Genomic DNA, 12,894 nt, shown 5'->3' with positions numbered 1-12,894 from the left:
GCTTCACGAGTCTTTGCCAAAGCAGCCATATGATTAGAAGATTTGGGATTCAAATGTGCTGGAGGAACCTATAAGCAAAACAGAATCAGATATTGGTCCAAAAATAAGCAGATAAAATTAAAAACTTTGCAACATGATAACACAATAAATAACAGCTTTCCTACTCAGGATGTTTGTGTGTGTGTGCGTGTGTCTACCTGATATTTCTTGTTTTGGTTTGGTATCTTACCATAAATGTGGGATCAATCAGACAGTCCTGAAATAACTATTTGAAGTTTTAAGTGTTCATGTAGTATCTCTCTTACGGTTCAATCTATAGTTTGAAAAAGATAAAATAGACAGCCCGTTAAAGAAATTAAAGGGATGCCAAGTTCTACATACATGCCACTAGGAGTTAAAAACTTAATTGGTCGAAGAGTATCGTTATAACTGAATATTGAACTTCATTTTTGGATCATTCATTAAAATGATAGAAAAGAACTTAGTGGACAATACATGCTTGCATTTTCAGGTCATAATTTGCTCTGTGAAAATCAAAATTCAATCCTTACCATCTTTTCGTCCCTTTCTTGCATTTCCAATGTTAATCCCACTAGTCTTGCTTCCACATTTAGTAGGAAAGGATTCGGTTGCTCGGTTGGTTTCTCTTGATCAGTCAACTACATTTGAAATATAGATGAGTAGCAAAGTAAAACAGAGAACAGAACAATAGAGGCAGGCAAGTTACTAAATGTTCACCTCTTTAAGATTGTTCAAACAAATTCCCAATACAGAAAGGTCATGGCAACGTTAACAAGTCTACTCCTTATTTAACCTGATGATAAACTATTAAACAGGACTCATGTTTGGAAGAAACCATCCGAGAAGTCAGTCTGGAGTTGACGAAGTTAAGGAAGAAACCACGGTTGAACTAGCATAAATGATCGAGATCACAAAGAATTTTCACTAATCTAGGTTAGTGAACTTTATATCTATTATTTCCTTAATGATCAACTGAATGTTAATCTATTATTTATAGAATTTAGTGATCGTTGGATTGTTGACACATGTCAACATCTTTATCATTAATTTCACAAATATCTAATAACTAGAATGTTCGTGTATAATATCTAATCTTCTAGAAAATATCCTATTTCTTTATTTTATATATATATATATATATTCTTGAATCTTCCAAAGAAAATATCTCTTAAATGATAAATTTTATTTTTATCTAAAAGTATTGGCTTTCAACAGTCCCCTTCAATGCAAACGTCTTTCTACAGATGATTTGCAAATCATACCGAGCGCTTCTCTAAACTTCTCAAACCTTTCATGAATATGTCTACAACTTGCTCATCTATCTTTGTTGTCACCATATTGATCTTTCTTTTTCTTTCATATGTTTTTTTCTTTCATGAAAGATTGGATTATCTACTAGACGTATAACTGATAAATTATTACAGAGAAGCCTTACTTCATAGTCTCTTGATTGTTGAAGATCTTCCATAAGTTGTTTCAGCCAAGTACTTGTTTCAGCCAAGTACTCTCTTGTTCTACTGATGCTACCGATCGATATTCTATTTCGGTGCTTGATAATGACATTGTTGGTTGTCTCTTGCTGCATTATGATATTGCTCTTGATCCAAGGTTGACGATGTACCCAGTTATTGATTATTACGTATCATATTCTTCAGCATAGTTGACATCACAATATTCAGCCAACATACATTCTTTTTTTTTCTTGTATAAAATACCAAAATTAATTATGCTTTTAACATACCTCAAGATGCGGTGTACTGCATCTAAATAAGGCTTCTTAGGATGGCTCATGTACCGACTAGCCACTCCAACTGCATAAGTTATGTTTGGTCGACTTAGAGTGAGATAGATAAGACTTCCGTACATAGTTACATCTTCTAAATGTTGTCCTTCATCTGCTCGTAGTTTTATACTGGGATCCATGGGAGTGGAGATAGGCTTGCAGTTAAGTATCATATACCTCTGTAGAAGATCATTTGCATATTTCTTTTGGCCCAAAAATAATCCTTCCTTCGTGCGCTCTACTTTAAGTCCAAGAAAATGTTTGAGTTCTCCTAGTTCTTTCATATAAAATCTGATAGAAGGATTTTCCTTTGTTTGCTGATTTTCTCGCAATAATTTCCTGTGATGATTGAATCATCCACATATACTAGCACTATGGCTAGTTTTCCTTGATTTGCTTTCATAAATAAACTAGAATCTGAAGGAGCAACTATAAAACCACTTTGTATTAATAACTCATTGATCTTCCCATACCATGCTTTTGGAGCCTACTTTAAGCCGTAAAGCGCCTTCTTTAATTTATAAACATATTCGGGATGGATCTTGTTCTCGAAACCTTTTGGTTGCTCCATGTAGATGTCATTGTCAAGTTCTCCATGTAGGAAAGCATTCTTGACATCCATCTGCGACAACCTCCAAGACTTCTAGTGGCCAATGCGAGCAAGCTCGAACACTTGTGATCTTTACCACCACGCTAAATGTTTCTTCATAATCCAGCCTATATTGTTGAGAGAAACCCCAAGCAATAAGTCAAGCCTTATACCTTTCTATTGAGCCATCTGGTCGAGTCTTTACCTTGTAGACCCATTTGTAGGATATTGGCTTCACATCTTTTGGCTTTGGCACTAAGTCTCATGTTTGGTTTTCTTTTAATGCATTAATATCTTTTTCCATAGCTTTTTTCCACTCAAGGCTTTGTGCTGCCTCTTCATAAGTAGATGACTCAATAAGTATAGACTTATCTACAAGGGCAGTGTTGTCATGCCTTAGGTTAGACTACCTTGGCCTTGTTGATCTTTGTAATTTTTGTGCAGGTTCCTTGACTTCCGTTTGACTTGGACGAAGCTCCTCAGATGTAGGTTGATGTATGCCAATCTTCAATAGACTCTTGTCCTTGGAAGGTGAGATTTCTCTTTCTTCACTTAGATCTGATGCTTGCTTTTTACCTTCTTTATTTTTATTTGGAACCTCTTCTATGCAATGAGATTCTAGAAGTTCGATCTTCTGAGGTGACCACCACGAAGAAGCTTAATCATAACCACATTTCTTGAAGTGTGGCACTTGTCAGTGGTTGGGTCATAACATCTCTAATCTTTTCGTGCATCATCGTAGCTGACGAAGATGTATCGAATTGCTTTTTTGTCAAATTTTCTCCTCAGGTGATTTGGCACGAAAACGTAGCATACACAGCTAAATACCTTGAGATGGCTGATAGTTGGTTTGATCTTCCATAATATCTTATATGATGAGACAAATCTCAACTTTGCTTGTGGTATTCTATTAATCACATAGATTGCCGTTTTCATACACTTTGCCTAGAATCTTCCTAGTACATTCTTGGCATAAAGCATGCTTCGATAAATTTTAGCAAGGTGATGATTATTGTGCTGCACCACTCTATTTTGTTGTAGAGTATTGGGGCAAGTTAATTGTCATTTGATCTTGTGCTTCTCAAGATAGATAGTGAACTTAGTAGATAGATATTCTCTTCCATTATCAGTATGTAAACACTAAATTTTCTTATTGAGTTCACTCTCTATCTTCTTCTTAAACTCCTTGAATTTCATAAAGGTATTTGACTTTTCCTTCATAAAGTAAACCTATACGTACCTTGAGAAGTCATCGATAAATGTCACCATATATTTCATACTTTCAAGTGATGATTGCCTCACTCGGCCAAAGACATCAGTGTGTATGAGCTCCAATGGTGTCTTTGGCTAATGCTTTGACTCCTTGAACTGAAATTGTTGAGCCTTGCCAAATTGACTTCTAGTAGAAACTATATCTGTTCAAATTTCTACTTAAGGAAGTCCTCTTAATATGTTATTCTTCATCATTTCCTTCAGCTTGTTGTAGCTTACATGTCCAATACGCTCATGCCAAAGATCAGTCCTCTCATTCTTCTGGGTATTGTCCACATGTCGACTCTACAGATAACATATATACTGACTCTATTCTTCTTCTTTCATAATAGGAGTACCAATCACCTTCGATTTTTGGAACATAATTACATATTCAGGCCCAAAGAGCACATAATTTCTTACTGCTGTCAGTTGAGGTACTGATAGCAAATTCTTCTTCAAGCCAGGGATAAGATAGACCTTTTCAAGTTGGAGCTACTGAGAGCCATACCTAGGAAGTGTTGTTTTCCCAATATGAGAAATAAAAAACTTTGAATTGTTAGATGTCAGCACCACTCTCCTTCCTTTTTACTCAGCCATGTCTTGTAGCTTTTCTTGTCATTGGTCATATGATTGGAGCACCCAGAATCAATGATCAAATCCTCTTTGTAGTCTATCTTTGACTCTATGGTTGCTGCAAGAGCTGATTCTTCCATCTCTTTTTTCAACTCTTCTTGATCCACTCTAACAGAAAATTCAGCTTTTGCATCACATTTTTTTTCACTGATGGATGCCTCCAGCATGACCTTTTCTTCTCATCTTTATGGTGACTATATTTCCTTGGAAAGTCTGCCTCCTAGGGAATCTACACTCTTGAGCAAAGTGGCCTTTCATGCCACAATTGAAATATTCAACACTTTATCTTCTATCATTCTTTCCATGTTGTTAGGGATAATCTTCTCTTTCACGTTGAGCTCCCCCTGAAATGTTACTTCTCTCTCATAAATGAAGCTTGCTTTCTTGTGTCAACCTTTCTTCTTATTGGTGAATAATGCCTTTTCTTCGTTTGGCTAACGCCTCCTAATTAACCAACAAATTTTCCAACTCTACTAAGGATGGTTGAGTAGGCATCCCCTTATAGCGGCCATAAGCCTATTGTACTCGAGTCTTAGGCCATGAGTGACAATTCTCTTCATTCTTGCCTTACTCATCTTCTCCTTTGATGCAAGTTGAAATATTTCACAACAAATAGATTTCACTTTAATATACTGAGACATGGTTAAATTCTCCTGTAGGATACTTGAGAGCTCATTTTCCAAGAATTCAAGGCGTGTTTCATTCTTCTTTGAAAATAATTTCGCCAAAGTTTCCCAGGCTGTCTTTGGTGTCTTATCGTTATTAATATGCTCCAATAGGTCCTCCTCGAATGTGGTCTTTAATACAAATAAAGCCTTTCCAGCCTTATTCCATTTCTCAAGGCTTCAACATTTTCTTTTGGTGGAGGAGTTGTGTCAATGCTGGTGACTATTTCCCACAAATCTTGACCATGTAGGTAGGACTCTATGCAAGTCTATCAAAAGCCATAGTTTTGGTTATTGAGCTTTTTAATTCCGCTGCTCGTACCCACAAGATCTACTATGGTGACTAACGGTTGTCGTACGTCAAGTAAACTTGGTCCTAGACCAATAAGCTTCACAATCCCTGACTGTGGACCAACAGAATTTCCTCTTAGAACCTTTATCCCACACCGACCAATGTAAACTCCCAACATTTATCGAAGTTTCCACATTCCACCCATTAAGACGACTTTGAACTTTATCCAAAATGCACTGGAATGAACTAACTCCAACTCGACCATGTAAGAAGGGTATTCCCAAATATCTACCCAAATCGCTAACTTTAGTCAAACCAAGTTTAACACAAAGCCTTGACTATTCATCCACATTTACATTAGTTGAGAAAAAACTTGTGTCTTTTGCTAATTAACTTGATGCCCAAAGAAGTGACAGAAGGTATCCAACACTTGTTTAAGCCAATCAACTTTTTTTATATCTGTCCTACAAAATAGAATTAAATCATCCATGAAAAACAAATGAGATACTTTTGGGCTTCTACATGAAAGCATAAGTGGTTCCCAGCAATTTTGTTCAATTGAAACATTGATTAGATGTCTCAATCATTTCATACACAAAACAAACAAGTACGGAGATAATGGATCACCTTGATGGACACCTTTGGTCGGGATAAATGACTCCATGAGAGAACCATTCCAAAGTAATTGCATAAAAGATGAAGAAACACAATTCATCATTATTCTCACAAGAGATCCTAAAATCCCCGCATCAATCAAAGTTTCTTGTAAAAAATCTCATCAAACTCAATCATAAGCTTTCTCCAAGTCAAGCTTTACAGCCATCCAACCCTTCTTACGCTTCGCATTTTTCATCGTGTGAATAGCTTCCTGAGCCACTATTATATTATCTAATATGTTCCTTGATGCGATAAAACTTGACTGGTTCTACTTCACCAAAATTTACATAACTCGTTGAAGTCGAATTACAATTAGTTTGGTGATAACCTTATACAACATTGTACAAAGGCTAATTAGGCGAAATGGATTAATAGTCTCTGCACTAATTATCCAATAGAGTTTTGTTGATGCTTGGATGCAAAACCCCTCCCCTAAATACTTCCTTAACCATCTCAAAAACACTTCCGCCTATAATATCCCAATTAGCTTGATAAAGTTTAGCAAGTAACCTGTCAATACCTAGAGCTTTAGAGGGCCATACTAAACATAAATTTTTTTACTTCTTCCATACTAATCTTAGAAGTAAGCATTTCAAGCAATTCCTATCCAATCCTTGGGAAACACCACTTGGCCGGAAAATCTCCAATTTGATAATCCTCTACCGTATACAACTTGGAGAAATGCTTAGTTGAATGGTTTCTTAAAAAACTCATTATTAAAACACCACTCGATCCCATCATTTTTCAAGGCCTCAATCATGTTTTGCTTCCCCCTTTTCAATGTACGTCTATGAAAGAATTTTGTGTTTTGGTCTCCATTCCAAAGCACGATTAAATTTGAATAATGCCCGAATATTGTCCATGAGCCACCAGTAATAATAATAGACTTTCCTATAACACAAGGTACTGTAAAATGAGAAAGAACAAAATAAAACAAAAAAGCTCTCACAATTAAAATATAAGTATTTTAGAATAGAAAAGATAAGTGCAAAATTGATTATTACATTCAAATACATTAATCCACAAGATAATTGTAATGACATTTTAATAATATTTATATACATATATTTTGACAATTTTATATTTAGAGATGGTTTAATGACTTTTTAATCCTTTAATTTTATAAAAATATCATTTTAGTCATCCATTTAATTTTTCTGTCATTTTAACTTTTAAATTTAAATTTTTTATCAAATTATCCCAACATGAATAAAAAATTAACGATTTTTAACTTTGTTGCCACATGTATGAAATGTCAAATACCTATTTATTTGGGTGTTATCTAAATCAATTGAAAATGATCTAAAATATTTCTTTAATATTTATATTATAATATTATATTTTACTTTGCATTGCATTGCATATAAATTACATAATATTATATATAATATATAGAAAATTGAGAATTGATTGAGTTGGATGGGACTTTCGACTTTTAATGTTAATTTTTTAAATAAATTTAATAATTTTATCAAAGTATATTTTTTAACATAATATTTTTATCCGAAAACTTTAAACTTAAACAATTAACTTAACTCTTATAAATGTTATATATAAACACGAATATTAGCATTCGACCCATTGGCCAAATGTGTTCATCCTGTTTTTAAGACATGGGATCATTTCATAGCATAGGTTGTGTGACAATTTAGTAGTGTGTAAGTTACGCTTAAGAAATGGAAAGGAAATTAAAGCACAATTAAATAAAATATACAATAATAACATTATAAGAAGAAAATAACATACCTTAATTAAGTAAAATATGCATTTTAATTTGATGCAAATATATATATATATATATTTAAGAAATGTATTAATTGTGGAAGAATACTAATAATAATAAATTATTTAAAAATAATAAATTTAAAAGATAAGCACCATATAATGAGACTATATTCCTATATAAGGGTGGGATCAATTTACAAAGTGTAAAAATTAAATTAGTTTTATATGTTTTTATAATTATTTATATAATTAATATCTTAAAGATTCAATTATTACAGTTTGTGGTCTATGATTTATAATAGGCCATTATGTTAAATTTGATGTAAATTTAAAATTTCTAACTATTTGATTGATATAAAGAAGATTCAACAGTTGAATATATATTACTATATAGAATATTTTAAATCGATATGATAGGGATATTAGATTGGTTCGAAAATTTACATGCATGACAAATATAATCATATTGATAAATTCAACAATTGAATTGTTAAAATATTAATCATATAAATAATTATGAAAGTGTATAAAACTACTTTAATTTTATATTGTGAATATGATTATAAGAGAAGCCTAAAATTTACAGTGTTTAAACTAGTCTTCAAAGTTCTTAAATTTTAATTAGAAACAAATTAAAATAATATATTTACAGAAAAATGTATTGTAATGTTCTGAATTCAGGTCATTTTAATTATTGTAATAACAATAATATAAGTCGAGTTAAAATTTGATTTAATTTTAAAAGATAATTAAAGTAATGGGAGCACTACAAAATTAAATATATAAAAGAGGAAAGATGATTAAGTGTTTATAAGATGAAATTTTATATAAGATCCTTATACTATATAATTTTGTAGAGTTAGTCCTTGATTATTTCTAGTTGTTTCCAAAATGTATATTTTCAGTCAAGAGTCCAACTTTTTAATTGATTTTGACATTTTTATCATGTTTAAAATAAGTCATATCAAATTGTTTGAAAAAATTAACAAAAAGAAATTGATTTGTGGACTGAAAATACACATTTGGAAAAGTAGAAGGACTAGAAATGATCAAAAAATAATAATGGGACAACATACACAAAAAGAAATCATAGGATAGGGAGCTCTTATAGAATTTAACCTTTATAAAAACTTTAATGTTGGCTCGGTTTTGTATTTGGTGTCTTTTCCAATACTATATTTGTTTTAGGAAAACTAGTTGAAGGGAAGCATATACATATACGTTAACCCCCATGTGGCTCCTCTAGTCCTCACTGCATCTTCCCAGCTACTTCTTTTCCTCTCTATCTTCTCTGTTTCCTTTCATTTCCCATTTATTTTGCTTCATTTTCAGCTGTTGGAACTGTGAGTCCTTTTGCCATTTCATGTGATCAGTAAGTTTTTCTTTTTCCAATGATTGTTTGCTTTACTTTTGTTGGTTTTTCTTTCTGGGTTTTGGGTTTTATTCTGTTTGGAATCCTGAGTTACTGTGCTTGGATGGTTGGATTCAATAATTGTATTTTCTTTCTACGTTTAGTATGGATGATTTTGAATTTATTAGTTTTTGTTAAGTGGTTAATCGTGATAAGCCTCTGTTTGTGGCATTTTCACCTTATACCTTAATTGAGTTTTTCATTGCAAATGGTAATCGGATAATTCTATCGAGTTTATAATCTTAAAAATAAGAAAAAAAGAAAACATTTTAAAGGAAAATCAATTTAGATGAAATTTGTTACTTTTTAAAGATGATTTCTAGTGATAGATTATTTTTAAAATTATATAGTTTTTTCCCTTTGTTGGTTTAGTTTGAATGGTTAATCTTTAGCTTGTTTTAGAATTTTAAAATCTAATGGAGATGCTTATCTTGTGGCCTGCTCTTTTTTTCCTTTTTCTGTTCTGTCTTCAATTTTGTGTTTTTATGTAGACATTTTGGTAAAAAAAATGGTAGCGGAGTCTTGGTTTCGTAGTTTTTGGAAAATTCCGCGGAGGCATGAAGGAGGTTCTGAGAGAGTTGAAATTGGAGTATTAGCATTTGAAGTTGCAAGCTTGATGTCTAAGCTTGTGCATCTATGGCGGCGTCTAAGTGATAAGCAGGTTAGTAGGTTGAGAGAGGAGATCATGACTTGTGTGGGGATTAAGAAGCTGGTATCTGAAGATGAAGGTTACATTGGACACTTGATATGTGTAGAAATGATTGAAACTGTTACACATGTGGCGAAGTCCGTGGCTAGGCTTGCAAAGAAATGTAGTGATCCAGGTTTGAAGAGTTTTGAACTTGCTTTCACTGAGTTAGTCCAGATTGGGGCTGACCCTTATTGTTGGATATTTTCCTTAAAGAAAATGGACAAGAAAGTGAAGAAGATGGAACGGTACATTTCAGTGAATGCAACTTTGTATCAGGAGATGGAAATGCTCCTGGATCTTGAGCAAACTCTAAGGAGGATGAAAGCCAGTGATGCAGAGCCAGAGAATTTGCTTGAATTTCAGAAGAAGGTTATGTGGAAGCAGCATGAAGTGAAGAATCTTCGGGAGATGTCTCTTTGGAGTAGGACTTATGATTATACAATTCGACTTACAACAAGATCAATATTCACAGTTTTTGTTAGTATCAAACATGTCTTTGGAATTGAACAAAATGTAGATGATGGAGATTTGAGGGCAGCTTCTATAAATCGCTGCCAATCAGTTTCCACCTTGATGCAATCTTCTGTTCATCGCACTGATAATACTAGCCTTACCAGGTTTTCTTCTGGCCCCTTTGGAATGTTTAGCACAAAATCAGGCCCGATTTCAAAACCAAATAAAACAAATTATTTCCATTCTGGGCCTCTTGGTGACTCAACTACAAAATCAGGTTCTCTTGCTCGAAAGAATGGAAATTTCAACTTCCATTCAGGTCCACTTGAGAGGTCTACAGCGAAGTCAGGGCAACTTTTGGGCATGGATAAGATCAGCAAGAAGATTTGGCAGACTAACAACCACCCTTCCGCTGCTAATGGAAAAAAACCACATTTGAAAAGCAATAGATTGACTCAAGTGGGACCTTTCAAAGGCTGCATTATAGATGCAGATGATGCTATTCATTCAGGAATTCTTAGTGGAATCAAAGCCGGAAATCTTAATCCTCCTGAAGGAAATGCTGTTCAAACTAGTTCGCTGGTGTTTAGATCTCAGTGCAGGTTGTTGGATGCTCCGCCTGAAACTCTTGCGGGTTCTGCTTTAGCACTGCACTATGCAAATGTTATCATTGTCATTGAGAAGTTAGCAGCATCTCCTCACTTGATTGGTAATGATGCTAGAGATGATCTGTACAACATGTTACCTGCAAGTGTGAGAGCTGCACTGAGGGCAAGGCTAAAACCATATGCAAAGAGCTTAACTTCATCAGTTTTTGATACAGAGCTTGCTGAAGACTGGACTGAGGCAATGGCTGCAATATTAGAGTGGTTGGCGCCACTAGCTCATAACATGATTAGATGGCAATCTGAGCGGAGTTTTGAACAGCAGAACTTTGTTTCTGGGACTAATGCGCTTCTGGTTCAGACTCTCTACTTTGCAAACCGAGAAAAGACTGAAGCAGCAATCATCGAGATTCTTGTTGGTCTGAATTATGTTTGGAGACTTGGTAGAGAACTCAATGCAAAGGCTCTACAGGAGTGTGCAAGCAGTAGAAACTTTGATGAATGTTTGTATCTATAGAAATAAGTGGACCACTATTGCAGTATGTCAATAGATGAATGGAATCTGATTGAATGTTGGCAAGTTCCCATTTTCGGCAGGCAATGGGGTTATCTCCATTCTATTTGCCAACGTCGATAGAAGATGAAAGAATTATCCAACATACCGTGAAAGACATCATAAAGCATTCTTTGTGAGTCAGAGGTATAGTTTGAGCTTTAAAATCTTATATATATATTCCTGGGTGAAGTGCTTGTGATCTTTTCCAAGGTTTGAAGCTTGTTGCTTTATTATCTTCCATGAAATATCTTTTCAAGTTAAGCTGTTATCCATGTAATGTATGTATTATTTTAGTGATAGCTTTTTCAATTGGTTTTGTTGACCATATAGGTTTATTCATAGATTTATATGTTGTGGATACCTTTTGGTTGACCGATGTTTGACATGACCGTATGGAGTTTTGCATTCCTTGATAACAGAAGCAGATGTAAATCAGGTTGCATGGCCAGAATCTGAGCTTGAAAATAACCTTCTGACAGACAGGCTATCACCTTACGGAGTTGCCCGCAATGAAATCACAGAAAGGTTTGAATTGTTTTCGTAAATGATCTCACATGGTATATTTCACTGAATATAATGTTTGGTGAAGAGTTCTTAGTGAATGGACAGACGTCAATTTTGTTAAAGTACCATGTCTAACACTCATATCTGACACATTGATATAAAGATAAGATCTCCAAAGATCCCCTGAATACATGGAAAACTGAAAAAAATCAGACCATATTCGTGTTGGACGCATACACTCAAGTCTGAGTAAATATAGCTGATGAACATCTGGTTTACGAATAGTGTGATTTGTATTGCTTTAAGAAGAGATTAACTTAGAGAGGGTGGCATTATTATATTCTTTGAGGCTGGAAAGCTCCTGTTGATGTTGTCATCTATTGCCATTCGTTTTACCCCTTGCCCTTTATCATGTATTGTTTTTCCTAGATATCAGTTGGTCATTAGAGCTGAGGTTATTTGTGCATTTAAGATGAAAAAACACGACATTTTAAACATTATTAGCCAGGGTAAATAGTATTTTATTTGTGTTTTGACATCTTTAATAATTTGGAGCTTGTTTATGTTCGAAAAAATTGAAAAGAATAAGCATGACAGCTTGAATTGCCTGCTTTTTCTTTTTAGTTCTTAATATATGCAGTAATTGGAGAATAGAATGTTAAATGAAAGCTTAGAGAGTGGAATTACATCATAATTGATTCCCTATATCATATTGATAGTATAAATTGTAATTATACAATTATATAATTTATATTTTAAAAAGTATTAATTACTATAAAATTATTAGTATGATAAAAATAAGTTCTTAGCAAGTAATAAAAATAAAATCAAATCATTATATGCATTAGGTTAGTTTAAAAAAGTAGCTGATATCACGATTACTAATAAACATAGTAAGAAAAATAAACATTATATGTAATTTTATCTAATTGTTTTAGTGCGTATTGGTGGGTTATTCTTTCTTTTAACATTTAACATATTCCTTATCATCATTTGTTAATCCTTGATTGAGTTCATCATCATCTGAATTTGAATCTACATAATTAAAAATTTCA

At 33.5% G+C, this 12,894-nt stretch overlaps 1 protein-coding gene across 3 annotated transcripts; it reads left to right on the top strand.

The window, feature by feature from the left end:
* Window positions 1-2,769: 2,769 nt before the first annotated feature.
* Window positions 2,770-12,507, top strand: LOC108460386 (protein PSK SIMULATOR 1-like). Of its 3 annotated transcripts, XR_008281568.1 has the most exons (3): window positions 2,770-2,924; window positions 9,522-11,479; window positions 11,755-12,507. XR_008281568.1 is itself a non-coding variant. In XM_053026921.1 (2 exons), the coding sequence occupies exons 1-2, from the start codon at window positions 2,891-2,893 to the stop codon at window positions 11,294-11,296; spliced, it is 1,809 nt and encodes a 602-aa protein (XP_052882881.1). In that variant the 5' UTR covers window positions 2,770-2,890; the 3' UTR covers window positions 11,297-11,632. The 3 variants fall into 3 exon arrangements, 2 of the variants coding, with proteins under 2 accessions (XP_052882881.1, XP_017615356.1); XM_053026921.1 differs by lacking the exon at window positions 11,755-12,507 and having other exon boundaries at window positions 9,522-11,632; XM_017759867.2 differs by lacking the exons at window positions 2,770-2,924; window positions 11,755-12,507 and adding an exon at window positions 8,759-8,991 and having other exon boundaries at window positions 9,522-11,632.
* Window positions 12,508-12,894: the final 387 nt, after the last annotated feature.

Source organism: Gossypium arboreum, chromosome 4 (genome assembly GCF_025698485.1).
Source record: "Gossypium arboreum isolate Shixiya-1 chromosome 4, ASM2569848v2, whole genome shotgun sequence".
In the NCBI taxonomy this organism is placed as follows: domain Eukaryota; kingdom Viridiplantae; phylum Streptophyta; class Magnoliopsida; order Malvales; family Malvaceae; genus Gossypium; species Gossypium arboreum.
Note: the sequence above shows the minus strand (reverse complement) of the source record. Positions and strands in the feature narration are given on the sequence as shown.